The following is a 17,346-nucleotide window of genomic DNA, read 5'->3' on the forward strand; positions in this document are numbered from 1 at the left end:
GCAACATACTGTCTGCAGCTGCAGTCAAGAGGCAGGGAAAACATTAACTCAAGATTTTAAACTCAAATGTAGATCAGCTTTCTAAGAAAACTTTGAAAGTTTCCAAGAAAACCTCAAGAAATTCTAACAGAGCAAATTATTCAATTCATAGCTATCATTTAAGAGTCATGCTTACAGATTTTATAAAATTGGAGATCCACACCTGATAGTAATGATCACTGGAGTATCTGCCCACTTAGCCTGTTTCACCCGTTGGTGTGCAGTCAGTGAAGCACCTGCCATGACACACCCCCTATCGTGGCACCAGGCTGTGTCCCGACTGCCCCCCACTCCAATCCAGATCGCTGCCAATGTGCCTGGGAAAGCAGGGGAAGGTGGCCCAAGTATTGGTGCCTCTGTCAACCATGGGAGACTTGAATGGAGTTCCAGGCTCCCAGCTCTGGCCTAGCCCAGAACTGGACGTTACCAGCCATTTGAGGGGGAGGCTAAGACAGCACATGGAAAACTGTGTGTGTGCCAACCTGCCTGCCTCTCTGCCAGTCTCACTCTGCCTTGCTAGCAGCGCTTTGTGGTCCTGTGTTGCAGAAGAGTGCCCCCGTTTTCTGATGAGGAAGCTGAGGCATGGAGCAGTTAAGTGGCTCATCCAAGGTTACAGCTAGTAGGAGCCAGGAGGGGGAGGCAGTCTGTGCTCCAAAGCATTTGGCTGGGTTGTCTGATTCGTGACCCTCCCCTGTGTTTATTGTTGCTGGCAGAGTTTTGACTATTTTTGCACCAGGAACTTCCCATGTATTTTGTTGAAGGGGTTTCATGTTTATGTTTATAAACACACAAGAAAAGAATCCATGGTTGTTGACCCAAATTTGCTTATTTAATTAATGATTGCTAATCATGCCTTTATAAAAAGAATGATTTTTTTTTAGCAACACAGATCATGATTCTGCCCATCCTACTCCTCCATAGTAGCTGTTACAGTATTACTTATCTATGGCATTAATAGATACTGCATATGTATTTCACTTTACATCTGCTGGATGTTCACTAGCAAAATCAATTTTCAAATATGAACTATCTAAAGATGAAAATATGCCAGTGAGAGTTGATCAGACTCTGTACTTTATAAGATGCAAGCTCAACTTGAGAGGATCAGATCTGCTTCAAAACAAAGGTTGATTTTTTAAATTTATTTATTTTTTAATTACATTGCATCATGTGACACAGTTTTATAGGTACCGGGATTCCCCCACCCCTCCCCAAACCCTCCCTCCATGGTGGATTCCTCCACCTTGTTGCATTACCCAAGTTCAAGTTCAGTTGAGATTCTTTCATTGCAAGATATACCAAGCATAGAGTCCAGCATCTTATTGTCCAGACAAATTCAACGGTTTCTTGGGGAGAACTTTTCTGGTGTGAAGGTAGAGCTGGCAGAGTATCATCCCGATCAATTAAAAGCCCCGACATAGCATCAGTAACAATTTATAACGTCATGGAATTAATTGACATAGTATTGAGTAACCAACATGTTAAAGAAAAAAATACAAATTCTTAACCACATCCTGTGACTACTTCATTGACATTTCAATTTTAGTTTCTATACAACTGGGTTCTATACATGTTAAAATGGCTATAGATTACTGTTCAGCTGTCTCATATCTATTTTCTTTATAATATTTGGCATTTTATAGTGTTGAAGCATAATTTTGCTGAACCTGGCTTTTTTTTGGGTAGTCTAGACTGGCTTATAACTCTAACAAGACATATGTCAACAGTTTAGGTGAACAGTTTTAGGAGGGGTGTGCAGAGAAATCCTCAATACCCTAGTGAGGAGTAACTAATCTTTGTGTCCCACCCAGTAAGGTATAAGTGAATCCATGCTGACCGTTTCTTGCCTGATTCTAAGCTTTCCTTGTTGTTCTCTATTTATTCTAGACTTTTTGGTTGGTTGGTTATTTGTTTTGTGGGGTGTCCAGAGCGATCCTGATGGTCATTGCGAGAGAGGGTGGGGACCCCAAGTTGGAACCAAGCGAGGACCAGAGAGCTCCCCTCCCTAGTCCCGAAGGAAGTTTACTGTTCTGTTTCTGTGGACTGCTCAGGGCTCCTGGCTGTTGTTCTGATGCCCTTGGATCCTGTGAGGGAGGATTTGGACTTCTTCCATCTCATGTGGAAGATCCAAGCGGGAGTGGATGACCTCAGAGTTCTTGGTCTCTGAAGGCACTCCAATTCCCCGTGGTCTCCTTGGCAGTTGGGATGTAGTCCTTGGTGCTCCTACTAATAGTCCTTGGTGAGGATCCGGGAGTCTTCAGGGTTGAGATACAAGCCTCCTCCTGTCCCCCTGTTCCACTTGGGTCTGCCCCGCTCTGTGCATATGACCTACTGTTAAAACGTTGTTAGGATCGCTCTTGATTCCCCTATATGTCTTTGTAGTTTAACTATTGTCTAATGCTGATTCGAGTCTGTTGTCTATGAGTTACCAATGATTTTTGTTTTACATAGAGCGTTTCGTATAGTTTCCATAATCATGTGCAAACCTCGCTATGGCATCAGTAGTCACACTGAGGGGAGGATCATAGAGCTAGAACAAAATGAAGCTGTCTCACAGTCGCTGGGTGACTTACACCACATTGTCTATCTCTGATCTTTATTTCTTCAGCTGTAGAATGAAGTAAGACGTTTTTATTTACAGTACTATAATGACTAAGCAAGTCATTGACGAGAAGTTATAATTTGCTTAGTTGATATATTCGTTTTTAGGAAGCAAATTTCCCCCCAATTTGACTTCCTCTACACTCAAGTAAAGTTGTGTTTGCCTTCTGTCCTGTTTCTGTTCAGGTTTTAAATTTATTTATGCATCCACATGACACACAAATAGCATTTGTCTATACATATGAATAATGTGTGCCTGCCACATTCCTGTAAACTTTTATTGTTAGAAAAGGAAGAAACAAACTTGTGGTATTTTTTCTCACTGTGGTAGTAACTTGAATCTGTTGAAGTAAGTTGCAGTTTTTAGTTGTAATATATAGCCTAAATGAAATTTTTAAATCATGATACTTAAAATGTTGCCAACTTAAAGAGAGGACATTTTTTGGAAGCCCCGTGGGAATTGATTTTCTATGCTGGAAAGTTACCACGTAATCGTACTGATTACTGATCAAAGTCAATTCACAGAAATGTCCATCTAACACTTGAAAGTAAAACTGCCTGAAAATCACCTCCCAGTAACCTTTTGTGTCTGGAAACCTTCTGTGGAGGAGCTGTGGGGGTGTCGGGGTGTCTCCTGGGCGTGTTCCTTGGCCCTGTGCTTCGGAGCCCCACCCCCTGGTTGCTGTGGAGCTGAGAGGCTTGGTGTGTTCCGGCTCCCCTGGCTACACTAAGGCTTTGGGTTTCTGCGTGTGTCTGACTCGCTCCATTGGTGTGCACCACACGGGACCCAGAGCAGCACGGGAGAGATGTTGGAGATTTTGACCTGACTGGAAGTGAACTTGCCTGCAAGGCCGCTGCTGAGGGTCTCTGGAGACCTGCGCCTCTCAGCTCAGGTGTTTCCTGTTGTCATCATGCAGCCACCTGTGGTCAAGGTGACTGACTGCTCTGTCTTCTTACGTTCTTTTAAGCAAAGTAAAGCAGCGGTTCGGCTGAGAGAAGACATGAAAAAGATCGTGGTGGTGCCGCTGCACGAGCCGGAGGATTCTGCGCAGCCCAGAGTGTTTGGGGTCGGTCTGCAGGAACTGCAGCGCCAGGGCCTCACAGAGCACGGGGTCCCCGCCGTGGTGTGGAGTGCCGTGGAGTACCTGAGGCTGCACGGTGAGTGGGACCGCCGCTTGCCGAGTTAGTTCTGTTCTTGCATGAGCTCTTTTTGAGCACCCTAACTGGAATATCAGATTATTTCTGGTATACTTTTCCCTTAAGAAAGGATATTACTTCTTAATGTTATTTTTTTTAAGTGCTAATTTGATTTACTCTGGAGCAACTGATGGAATTTTTCAAGTTGCTAATTTGAAATACTGCCTAATATTTTTCAGCTGTTCGAAAGTCTTTATGCATTTGTTCGTGAGACAGAAAGGCAGAGTCTTCCACAGGCCCGCCTTCACAAATGCTCACCATGGCCCAGCCTGGGCGAAGGGCCCAGACAAAATTTGGGGTGTCCCACAGGAGTAGTAGAGACCCGACTCCTTGCTGCCCCCTAGTGTCCACGTTAGCCTCAAGCTGGACTCCATTCCAGGGACGATAATTTGGGATGTGGGTGTCCCAGGGTCTGCTCATATTTTTTATTTTAGATTTTTTAAAATTTTTATTAGAAAGTCAGATATACAGAGAGGAGGGAAAACAGAGAGGAAGATCTTCTATCTGCTGATTCACTCCCCAAATGGCCATAACGGCCTGAACTGAGCCAATCCAAAGCCAGGAGCCAGGAGCTTATTCTGGGTCTGCCACATGGGTGCAGGGTCCCAAGGCTTTGGGCTGTTCTCAACTGCTTTCCCAGGGGACAAGCAGGGAGCTGGATGGGAAGTGGGGCTGCCAGGATTAGAACTGGCGCCCATATCGGCTCCCGGCACGTGCAAGGCAAGGACTTTTAGCCGCTACTAGGCTATCATGCTGGGCACCCTATTTTTTCATTTTTAAGCGCTAAATACCCTTGAGAGAATTCTCTGGAGTGATCCAGTGTCAACAGATGCATCCCGTGTAATCAAAACACTTTGTAGGCAGCGCTTTCCAGCTAAGGCCAGTCATGACTCCTTCCTGCTCAACTGTCCACAACAGAAGGATGTGTAATACAGTACTGGGTGACGACAAGTGCCGTGTGTTTTGAGAATGTAAAGCATTTGGAGAATAGTAGAGCACATCGCACAGTAAAAAGCTAGACTATGTTTCCCTTAGTCAGTGATGGCTTTGTGTCCCTGCCGCGTGTGGGAGACCCAAATTGAGTTCCTGGCTCCTGGCTCTGGCCTGGTTCAACCTTGGCTGCTATGGACATTTGAGGAGTAAACTGGTAGGATGGCAGTGATCTGTGTCTCCCTGTGTTTCCAATAAAATAAGTAACTGTACATTTAAAAAGATCAGAATAGGGGCTGGTATTACGGTGTAGTGTGTTCAGCTTCTGCCTGTGACACCGGCATTCCATATGGGTTCCCGTTCCAATCCAGCTGCCGTGCTGCTGATTCAGCTTCCTGCTAAGGTACCTGGCAAAGCAACTGCAGGTGATGCAAGCACCCGGGCCCCGAATACCACACGGGAGACCCATGTGGAGTTCCTGGGCCAACCCTGGCTCTTGCATCCATCTGGGGAGTGAACCAACACATAGACGATATCTTTCTTTCTTTGTAACTCTATCTTCAAATAAAGAAATCATCATTTTAATAAAGCGAGTAAAAGGTCTAGTAAATATACATCAGTTGTAAAGGATTTTTGGGAGGCTGTAATCTGAGGCATAGTGATGGGGCTTTCATCATTCTTATATTAAAATAACAAATGCAGCCATGCAGTAGAGCTGTTATAAAGTTGGTAGGGATTTTTAGATGCAAAACTTGAAAAATTCATACTTAGTTCAACACTTCTCCTGTCTGCTGCACGCCCCAGCCCTTCTTGGGATGCCAGCCCCGTCTCCCTGCCAGTGGGCATCCTTGGTTGGCAGGGGAAGGCAGCACTGCACCTTTGTTCCTCCAGGAACAGGGATCCACAGGGACAGGGCTTGAGAATGGATGTCTGTATCCCCTTGGCACTTCAGCTGTTTGCTAGTTGAGAAACATGTCTGCTTAGGTTAACAGTATGTCAGTAACACAGCAGCGTTTTACCTTGATAGCTGAAACTCCAGACTTGTGTTCTGGTGCTATAGTTTCCTCCTTGTTTTTGAAGGGAGAGAAGATGCTGAGGGTCGGGGTTCTTAGAGCACAGCTCTGGATTTGTGCTTTTAGAGCACAGCTCTGGATTTGTGCACACGAGACGGGGAAGGGCCACGCAGCAAGCCTGCAGTGCCTGCCACAGCCAGGCCTGGACCAAGGCACAGCTGGGAGCCTGGAACTCCACTGAGACCTGCCACGTGCATGGTGAGAGCCCAGTTATTTGGGCCACCACCACTGCCTCTCCACTGGTGACAGGAAGCAGGAGTCAGGAGTTGGAAGTGGCTATCTTTTTTTTTTTTTTTTTAAGATTGATTTATTTGTATTGGAAAGGCAGATTTACAGAGAGGAGAGAAAGATCTTCCATCTGCTGGTTCACTCCCGAAGTGACTGCAACAGCTGGAGCTGAACTGATTCGAAGCCAGGAGCCAGGTGCTTCTTCCAAGTCTCCCATGCGGGTGCTGGGTCCCAAGGCTGTGGGCCATCCTCCGCTGCTATCCCAGGCCACAGACAGGGAGCTGAATGGGAAGCGGGGCTGCCAGGACACTTGTGCCCATATGGGATCCCGATGCTTGCAAAGCAAGGATTTAGCCACTCAGCCGTTGTGCTGGGCCCAGAAGGCAGATATTAAGCCTGAAAACTCCAGTTTACAATAAGTCCAAGGTATGACGGGACTCCTTTTTGCAGGCTAGGTTGAGTCAAACTGCACCCCAGGGATAGGATATAAATATTCATTAGATTTGTTAAATAGAGCTTCTTGCTATTGTGCAGTGTTTTGGCTCATGACTACTGATACTGTTTGGTGTGGACCATACTTTATAGTCTTTGTATTTGAAAGGCAGAATTGCTGCTCATTACCTTCCCACATGGCCTCAATAGTCCGGCTTCATCTGTGTCTCCTGTGTGGAGCGGCTCATCTGCTGCTTCCCCAGGTGCACTGCTAGCGAACGAGGTTGGAAGCAGAGCAGCTGGGATTTGAACTAGTGCTCATGTGGGGTGAGAGTTGCAGGTGGTTTGATCAGTGGTTTCCTGACTGGCCTGTAATGTGCTTTTTTTTTTTTTTTTCACCAGTGTTGACTAAGTGTAGCATGAAAGATTATTGAAGGTTTTCAAATTTTAAAAATTCTTGTATTTAATCAGTCCTCCAAATGTAAGGGTCACACATTAGAAGAGTCCACCACCTGCAGATGGGAACATTGGCAAGACGAAGTGGGGCAGCACACTCTTAACTAAAGTGCTTTCAGGTAATGCCAACTAAACATTCTCGTAAGGGGAACTGACCATTCTTCATTAGGGACATGAAGTACAATTACTACTAACCCCTGATCTACATCAGAACCTTGACTGGGCTAGGGCCTGGCACCTGCATTTTGACAGTGTAGTGTATTGCCACATACCAAACTGGAAGTCTCTACTTCAGTTTGAAGCTGTCATATTACTAAACTGTTGAACCCATGTGCTTTTGAAATGGGATATGCAGCTTGAGAACGGGATTGTAGAGTTCATATTATTATTTCATGGTCTGCAGGTCATCAGATATTTACTGTGACACAATCCATACTTGTCAGGTATTGGAGGAAGGGAATAATTGCTCACATATTCTAATCATACTTGGAAATTTTGGTCTTAGTGTATCATCTTATCTAAATGCAGACAGTTTAGCAAGAAATTTAGGACAAGAAGTCTTTTCATAGACTTTGGGCGGGCTCTTCAGACTATTTCCTAGTCATTTGTTTTGCTGATCCTATTAATGGATTCTTTTAGCTTGAAGGTAATATGTTCTATTCTGAAGAGTGCAGTACTGCCACATGACCACCAGGTGGCAACATTGGCTCATATGTTGTTTTCCTGCTGGGGAGCATATGCTGCTGGGCTGACTTGTGGTGTGCTTAGTTTCTAATGATACATTTGTAAGATTTTGAAATGAAGAGTTTACTTATGCTAAAAAATGGCCGTCAGTGATACACGATTTTTCTGTCCTTTCTAAGCTACTGTTCGGTTGTTGTTTTATGATGATGGACACGTATCTGCTAACGTCAAGTGTAATGGAAGCTTTGGAATGAAGAATAGCTCTACTTTGTGGAGCTAATTTAAAAGGCTTCTTCAGAACATTTCTGTTACAGTCACAACTTCCTCATATTTTACAGTAGAAATATTTAATCTAGTCTGGTCAGCTTGAAATGAGCCACCAGTGTTTTGTAGAATCATGAGGGACTTTTCAAAACAATACATTCGGGCCTGGTGGTGCCATGGTCCTGTGGCTAAATCCTTGCACCGTGATCCCATATGGGCACTGGTTCATGTCCCGACTGCTCCACTTCCCATGCAGCTCCATGCTTGTGGCCTGGGAAAGCAGTCGAGCACGGCCCAAAGCCTCAGGACCCTGCACCCGCGTGAGAGACCCAGAGGAAGCTCCTGGCTTTGGAATGATCAGCTCACTCCAGCCATTATAGCCACTTGGCGAGTGAGCCAGTGGACGGAAGATTTGTTTCTCTGTCTTCCTCTCTGTAAATCTACTTTTCCAATGAATAAAAACAAACTTTTTATTAAAAAAAACAACAACTTTACATTCTGTTTCCCACCGAGTGATATGTCGCCTTTGTGGAGTAAACTTCCCCTGGTGACAAACTGCAAGGTGTCCTGAGAACTGTCTTGGGTGGCGGAGGTTTGTGCAAATAAATACAGTGCAGGCAGGACATAAATGTTTGAGAAGGCTTTCTGCCCGTGACTTCCGGCCATGACTTTTCTCTCTGCTTGGGAGGCCCACTGGGATCCGGGGCCTGCAAGACCACAGGCTGTTCTTGGAGCTGAGCAGTTATTTTGAAATTGACGGAAGTATGTTTATTTGAGGAAAGGTTAAAAAAAAAAAACATTGGAAGAGACATCCTAAGGTCAAAGCTAGAAAAACACTGTGTGAGAAACAGCTCCAAGGGGCATTTCCTGGGCTGAGAACAGAAGCAGAGTTAGGCTCAAGGGCTGAGTAAACACAGGAGCAGGACATGATTCCAGAGTCCCTGTGCTGCCGTTTGGGTCGGGATAGAACATTCCTTCAAGAGCATGTATTCCGGAGGGAGAGGTGAACCTCTGAGGTGAGCCTTTAGCCTGGTGGTCAAGCCAGGGCTTGGGACACCCACGTGCAACCTGCTCCACCGTTGCCAGTGTGGAATTGCCTTGTTCGAGTCCTGGATGCTCTGCTTCCCATCCAGCCCCCTGCCGATGGACGTGCTGGGAAGCCCAGATCATGGGTCAAGTCCCTGGGTCTCTGCTATGCGTGGGAGCCGCAGGTGGAGTTCTTGGCAGCTGGCTCTTAGGGACGTCCGAGGAGTAAATCAGCCAGTGAATCACCTCTCTCTGTCTGTACCTTTCAGATTAAAATGAATGAATGAGTACTTGAACCTTTGTAAGATAGAGCAAACAGACCATGAAGGCTTTAAATGATCAAGCCCAAGTCTCCCACTGTACCTGCTGTTCCGACAAACTGAAGGGAATGATGTTCTTCCTTGTCCATTGCTCCATAGCCAGATTAGCTCCCTTCTCCCAGCAGCAGGCAGAAACCGTACATTTGATATTCTTTCACAATTTCTCTGTGTCAGGAGTCTGGACACAGCTTAGCTGCGGCCTCTGTCTCAGGGTCTCTTCCCAGGCTGTATTTGTGGTGTCTGCAGAGGGCACAGTCATGTCAGAACAGATGTGCCAGACTCCCCTCCACGCTCATCCATGTGGCACTTGCCAGGATTCTGTCCCCTGTGGGCCAGTGACCTGAATGTCTTGGTTGCTCACTGGCTGTTGGGCAGAGATGGCCTGGAGTCTCTCCCCTGGGGGCCTTTCCATGGAGGTCATCAGCTGCTTCATCAGAGAGAGCAAATGAATAGCACGCATCACCACAGGCGTCCGTGACCTCATCTGAGCCGGGACATCCTGTGACACTTGCCGTGTTGTGCTGAGAAGGCATGCACTGGAGTGGATTACAGCTGGGTATGGTGCAAGTGGTGGGGCTCAGGGAGTGTGGTTTAGAACCTGCCCACCACGCACCCTGACTGATATTTCTTCCGATTAGGCAGTACCTTGGCCATACTGAGTGTTCAACATTTTGAATACCATGGTTGTACCACGGTTCTTGTTAACATCAAAACTAAAATTGTAGTTAAGAAATATTTTTTATTTCTTTGAAATCGAGCAAGTGAGTGAGAGAGTCCATCTGCCAACTCACTACTCAAAATGCCAGCCACAGCCAGGGCTGAGGCCAGGCGTCCAGAGCTCCACCCAGGTGTCCTATGTATGTTGGAGGAGACCCACGCACCCGTCCCATGAGCACGTTTCCCAGGGTGCACACTAGCAGGAGGCTAGATCAGAAGTGGAGCCCACACTCAACCCCAGGCTCTCTGATAGCAGCTGCAGGGACCCCCCATGGTGGCAGGTGGGCCACTGGGAGGAGGGCCTGGAGGAGGTAATTAGGCTAACAGGATTCCGCCCTCTTGAGGGAGTTAGTGCCATTGTCATGAGAGTGAGTAATTATGAAAGGGAGAGTTTGCTTCCTTCTGTCTGCTTCTCTCTTGCTGTCTGTCAAGGCAGGGGCTAGGCCCTTGATGGACACTGGACACACCAGCCTCCAGTGTTGTGAACACTCAATTTCCAACCATTACGAACCACCTGCTCTCAGGTTCAACACCTGGACAGGCTCTGGAGCCCTGGCCTCAGCCTGTCCCAGCCCCAGCCGTGCAGCTTAGGGAGTGAACCAGCACGTGTGTGTCTGGCTTTCTGCCTCATTAATTCATTAAAAGATGACTGCATTAGTTGTGGAGAAGACATGTTCCAAGCAGAGCGGGCCCTGATGCCTGAGCTCATCGGGCTGGCCTCACCTGGAGTGGCCCTCCGTTTTCTCCTGCTTTTGCCGAAGCTCATGAGTTTCTCTGCTGGATACCAGCAGTCACCAGCTGAACGAAGGGGCTGGTCTGAGCACCGCTTGGTCTCACCTTTGAAGCCACACTTGATGGCTTCCTGAGGTGTCGCTCAGGGACTGTCCTGGTGGTCAGAGGCTCGTGTGCTATGGAGATGCTTCTGGAACCCAGGGCCGGTTTGCACCATGTGCTGTGTCACATGACGTCACTTGTCTAGACGGAAGTGCTTTGGGTACTTGGGAGGCGTTTCCTACATTTGCGTATGGCAATGTCCTATTTGTAAGGGCCAGCCCTTGTCTCGCCATCATCCGTGATCCTCCTCAGTAGTCTAAGCAAGCGGTTTTAGAAAATGCGAAAAGCTCCCAGGGATCCATAATTTGACTGTTCAGGGACCCCTTCTCTGCCCTCTACTTAGTCCTGCGTGCGGCTCTGCAGTGCTCGGTCCTTTATCGGTTCTCTTTGTCTTCTCTGCCGCCCCAGGACTCACGCAGGAAGGACTGTTTCGGGTGAATGGCAACGTGAAGGTGGTGGAGGGACTGCGGCTCAAGTTCGAGAGTGGCACACCAGTGGAGCTGGGGCGGGACGGCGACGTGTGCGCGGTGGCCAGCCTGCTCAAGCTCTTCCTCCGGGAGCTGCCAGACAGCATCATCACCTCCACCCTGCAGCCACGCCTCCTTCAGCTCTTCCAGGGTCAGTGCACCTCCGCTTGTCTTGTTGTAAAGAGAGAGGTGCTCAGGCATTTGGTTCGCTTCCCAGATGGCAATAGCAGCTAGGCCAGGCGGAAGCCACGAGCCTACAACTCCATCCAGGTTTCCTGCAGGACTGGTGGGGATGCTGGGCACTTGGGCCAACCTCTGCTGCTTCCCAGGCACGTTAACAGGAAGCTGGATGCCAGGCAGAACAGCCGGGACCTGATCCAGGCACGGTGGTGTGGCATCACCCTTGGAACCTTGAGTCACCGCAGCACCAGGGATCCCCCCACCACACACACACACACACAGGTGGCATCTTAACTATTTGTGCCAAATATCTGCCCACGATGATTTTTTTTTCAGTGAAAAATTAAGTTTTAATTATTTAACATTTAAATGTTGAAGTAAGCTTTGATGTATTTGTGAGCTTCCTGTAACCACCCCGTCTAGTGTTTGCTGCTTAAAGCTTTCTCTTTCCTTCTCAGTCTGTTAGGAAAGTAATTAGGAAAGATCCGTAAATGGAAGTGTTGCAGGCCCTGGCGTCTGATGTCTTCAGTTGGGTCAGTGAGGTGCTTTTTTGAGTGGGGACCCCCGAAGAAGGAACAGGAGTGAGATACTCATTTCTATCTGGAAAATACTAATAATTAAATTGTAGAGTCACCTTTGGGACCAAAATCTCACAGTGTGGTTGCTTTTTGGCCCATGCATGTTGAAATCCCCAAGTAATTGTGTTAACGTGCAGATAAAACATTTTATTTTTATGAAATTACGGTGTGATTTTAAACACAAGCTGCTTTTTAAAAAATAGAGACAGAGAAATGCTTTCCATGCTGCAGTGGCCAGAGCTGAGCTAGCCCAAAGCCAGGAGCCTCCTCCTAGTCTATGTGGGGGACATGATCCCAAGGACCTGAGCCAGCCTCTGCAGCTTTCCCAGGTCATACGCAGAGAGCTGGATTGGAAGCGGAGCAGCCAGGACATGAAACAGCACCGATATGCGATGCTGACACCTGCAGGCAGAGGATTAGCTTGCTATGCCACTGTGCTGGCCCCAGATCAGTAATTATAGGCCTAACCTACCTAACCTTTGGGCACTCTGTCCCAGATACAAGGAAAACAATTTCTGAGGAAGTCCTTTTCTTCCTTATTCTTGCCAAGTGAGCACAGTAAGGGGAAAACATGTTTCTGTGAGCATCAGGGAGCAGGTTGGGGAAGTTTTTGGTGCTTGAAGCCACAGGAGTGAGGTGACTGTGCATGTGCCCTCTGGTGAGGGGTGGGGTACAGGAGAAGAAAGTGCCAGAAGTGTGAGGGGTCCCCCAAAAGTTCATGGATACTGGAAATAAAGAACCAGATTATTTGGCTGTAAAAAAAATCATACATGTGAGAGACCTTCCAAAAGTTTATGGGAAATGCATATTGATAAATTTGGCATAGATTTCAGGGTGTTTTTGTTTGTTTGTTTAGTACTGGAATAAGTGCTATTTTCCTTTTTTTTCTGTGAATTTTTTGAAGAACTCATATTGTATCCGAAAAAGGCCATTGTCATGTACTGGCTAGAAGAGGTGAGGTTGTGTTGGATGACTGCACTAACATTCCGCTGTCTCTGCCACTAACACACCGGCTGTTCTTTGGTTGGCGATATTCCCTGGGACTCCCCGAGTACTGGCTTCCACAGCGCCTCCTTTGCTGGCGTCTCTCAGCTCTCATTCCCTCCGGCGCCTGGCTTCCAGGGTGGCCTCGGCCGTCCTGGGGGAGCAGCTCGGAGCAGCTGGTCTGGCATGCACTTGTTTACCAAGTTCTTGAAGTGAAGGTCACTGGGTCCAAGCAGAGGTTGCCTCTTTGCACTGCCTCCCAGGGCACCCCCACCTGCTTCTATGCTGCAACTGTGGCACTTTAGACCCTTCAAACTCCCTGAGTGGTTTTCTGACACCCCTCTACCGGCTTGGGAAAGGCAGGGCAAGCGTTGCATTGAACAGCTTGCCCTTTGATGAAACCCTCATTCTTTATTGTCTAGGTTTAATTTTCCAATTTCTGGTTCCATCTAATCCCCACACAGGCCTGATTTTGGTCTCACCTTTGGCAGCTTCTATCTGTGTACCTGACCCAACGCTTCTCCTTAGGATGTGACAACCCTGGCATTCCTCTCCAGGGGCCTCATCTGAGGAGTGAGAATATTAGTTTGCTAGAGCTATTATGATAACATAGGTAGTTTCAACAGTAGATATTCATCTCAGTTTCTGAGGCTGCAGGTCAAGGTGCTGGCCAGGTGGGGTTTCTGCCAAATCTTCCTACCCTCTGTTGGTGGGGCTGCCCTTTGCTGGAAAATTATCCACCTTTAACCTTCATTAGCTCTGCTCTGTCAGACTGATGGGTAAGAATGTCCTGGCACTACAGTTTTTATGACCTGTGATCAAAGATTAGCATGTAGGGCTGAAATGGTCACTGTTCCATGGTGTGACTGATGGTAGCCGTTGCTGTATTCCCACTCAACTAGGGTCTTTTTGCATTAAAAAAGAGAGAAATGGTAGGTTTTCACCAATAAATAATAAATAAGTAAAACCACTCCCCAATTGAGTAAAACTGCCCCCAATTGAGTCACAGTGTTGATGCTAGAACTTTGGCGAACATTTGAGACTTGTTGACTGGAAACTGAAATTTCTCATCTTTATATATGTCAGTATTTCAAGAAGGAAACCATTGCTCCTCTTGTGTTTGACAACTGCGTCATTCTTACAAGGAATATTTCATGGAAAACAGGGATGTGGATAAACTTGTGAAAATTATTTTTAAATATTTCTGTAAAAGTTAGTTGGCAATTTAAATATTATGTGCCTTGCAAAGAAACACTTATTACCCAGATATCTTCCCTTGAACAATTATTAATTATTTGACAGTCACTGTGAGGCAGAGCTGCCCTTCATTGGTGTAACCCGAAAGGCTCACAGTGAGGGTGGACATGGGAGGGACTGCAGAACGAGGAGCTGGGAGCTCAACCCAGACCTTCCCCAGTGTAGCGGGGCCCACTCCTTGAGCCATCACTGTGGCCTCTAGTAGGAAGACCGGATCACACCCTGGCTGTAGGGCAGATACTGCCCTGTCCTTAGCATTCTTAGTAATACCCGTAGTATTCTGTGTTTTTAATATTCTTAGCACTCAAAACTCTCGTGAATTTTAGAAGCTTTCATCACCTTTTCTGGAAGGTTTTCATCTAATGTGAGAACGCACTGTCTTATTGTTTGTATTACCTGTATGATTTGCATTTGTATTATGTACTACTGTGATCAGTAGTATTTTTGTTGCGACCGAGGGCTTCCTTTTGGATTGTATCATATACAGGTGTAGGAGGTCAAATGTTTAGTTAAGTGATGGACATTAACATGCTGCTTGGAACACTCGAGCCCTGGGTGGAATGTCTGGGGCCCATGCCCAGCTCAAGCTTCCTGGAGATGTTAGACCCTCTAAAGTGGGAACAACAGCTTGGGTAATTGAGTCCTTGCCATCATGGGAGAGTTGGGTTGAATTCCAGGGACCTACCCTGACCTCTTCCCTATCAAGTATGATCTCTCTCTAACTCACCAACTGTGCTTTTCAAATGAAAAGAAAAAATTTAAAGGCAGGTATCAAGAGAAAAAAAAAGCTTTCTCTCCTCTCTGAAACAGAGCCTGTGACAGGAGGCAGAAGGACAGAAGGAAAGCCATTTTAATTACAGGCGTGAAAACAGGAGTCTGATCTGATTGTGAGGTGTGCAGAAGGGTCAGATGCATTTTTAAAATTTTTAATTTTCTTTTTAGTGGTTTTTTTTTATGTAGTTGAGAGGGGTGCACAACCACATGGACATCTGACTAGGGTGGAGGAAGGTGGGTAGGACAAACGTTTCCGTTGGTTTTTTCTTTTTCCCGTATCCACAGGGGAGGAGGGAGAAGAGAGCTGCTCCTTGCTCTCATACCTGGGGATATAAGATGTTTGGTGTTGCCTTAGGGACGCTAACGTGGGGAAGAATGTTCTGAAGGTGTTCCTTGAGCGATTTCGATAGCTTTGAGAAGTTGTGGGTTATATTGCAGGATTAAGAAAATCTTTCCAAGGTCTGTTGATTGACCAAGTCTACTTCAGTGCATCCACAGACCCAGGATCATGCTACAAGGCTTGGCCAGAGTTGTTCAACCTCTTCTGCTTTCCATTCTCTGATGAGGAAGTTGACACCCCATGTTGACCTAGATGAGCTGACCATCATACCCACTGTATGCATCTGGGTGTGCTGTCCACTGCGCTGGCATCAGCAACCGAGGTGGCTCAATCCCCTCTTTATAGCATACTGATCTACCAACTGGAATAGGGGTTAGAGGATTCTGCAGGGTGCTCATGGTGCCAGTTACCAGAGATGAGGAGAGGAGGGATATGGTGAGTAAAAGCTGTCTCCTTAGGCAGATGTAAAGCCTTTCGGGTGTTATCTCGGCCGACTAGAGAAGGGTCTGGCAGTTTCCTCGGCAGTGATGTGTAGAGCATCTGCTCTCAGAGGAAGCCCCTGCCTGCAGCTGCTGCTCCCATCCGAGGGTCCCAGTTTGGAGTAGCTGGGGATAGTCATCACACCAGAGCTATATCTTTGGGGAGACATTTCCTGATTGCCTTCACAAGCAGTTTCATTGTCAAGCAAGGCTATTTCTATAATCAGCCGGCACAAACATATGGGATAATGTGCAGGTGCACTTGCGGGCGGGGGGATCCAGAGTTTGCTTCCTTGCTGTGCTGAGTTTCTAATACTCTCTGGAGGAAGATGTGAGACACTCAATGAAGTGGGTGTTGATTGAGCGCTTACTGATTAAGTGTAAAGGCAGCTCAGTAGAGGGCGTAGAACATGCCGTAGGTGTCACACCATGTAGCCCTTACAAGGTAAATATTCCTCTTGAATGTTTTAGGCAGAAAATGTGTGAGAAGGGATCTCTGCTGAAGCTCTGCTACAGTAGGAACATGCACTGCAACTGGTTACTCCAAAGCTGTCAGGGTCAGGTCCTGTATAGGGGGTTGAGTACCTTTTGCTTTTGCTGCCTATTACAAGAGGTTAGATTTGACTGACCAAAATAGTCTCGTCTCTCCTTTTCTACTGTGTCTTAATATAAACTAAAAATGATTTTGATATGATTTCCATTGGGAAACCTACCCTACTTTCATAACTCAATTCTCATAAAAAATAGCAGATTAACAGTTTTGTTGATGTGACATCACAATTCGGGGCCACATTTCTGTTTTCTGAAGTGTTGTCGTGGGGTTTTGAAGTAGGTTCTGTGTCAAGAGCAAGCTATTTCATAATTGAGTGTGCTTAGCATTTTTCTGATAAACTTCCTCTCTGCCATACTTTGTAAGATGGAATTATGGAGCCTCAGACTAAGCATTTTTTTTCAGACACTAAAGCCAAACCAAAATGACCCTGGGGACTCATCTGGGTCTTACAGTGAGGATGGTGACCTTCACAGCAATAATGTGGCACAAGTCTAGAGTCATCTGTGCTTGTAACACACTATTGACTTTGAACTTGCCTGGTGTCTGAAGTTCTAAGATCAAATAAGACTATGTTCAGTTGGCAAACCGCTGAACTTGCATGCCAGGTTGTCACCCTAGGCCAGTCACACTGATCCAGTCTGCCCAATACCTGGTGACGAATTCAACCTCAGGGATTATAATTTTCCCAAGAGGGCTATGTCCTTTTACACTGCATTCAAAGAATAAATCAAATGAGACAAAATAATTCCAGAATTCTTGGTGGTGGTGCTTTTTTTTTTTCAGGTCGCACAAAAACAGAAAAAGCAAAACTAAGCAGATGGAAGTATATAAACAAAGATGTGCCCCATGAGGACTGTGCTTGGTGGTTTGGGTGCTAGTGAGCTATTAGCAGTGACAGAAAGCACTTTTCACTCCAGCAAAACCCTGGCAACA

The 17,346-nt window shown here is 46.5% G+C and overlaps 1 protein-coding gene across 1 annotated transcript in view; it reads left to right on the top strand.

The window, feature by feature from the left end:
* The window catches only part of FAM13A (family with sequence similarity 13 member A), a 334,054-nt gene that overhangs the window by 28,962 nt on the left and 287,746 nt on the right, over positions 1-17,346 (top strand). Inside the window, exons 2-3 of the mRNA XM_058667049.1 lie at positions 3,609-3,798; positions 11,210-11,419. Coding sequence (XP_058523032.1) covers positions 3,609-3,798; positions 11,210-11,419 — 400 coding nt within the window. The remainder of the gene's footprint in view (positions 1-3,608; positions 3,799-11,209; positions 11,420-17,346) is intronic.

Source organism: Ochotona princeps, chromosome 7, assembly GCF_030435755.1.
Source record: "Ochotona princeps isolate mOchPri1 chromosome 7, mOchPri1.hap1, whole genome shotgun sequence".
Lineage (NCBI taxonomy): Eukaryota > Metazoa > Chordata > Mammalia > Lagomorpha > Ochotonidae > Ochotona > Ochotona princeps.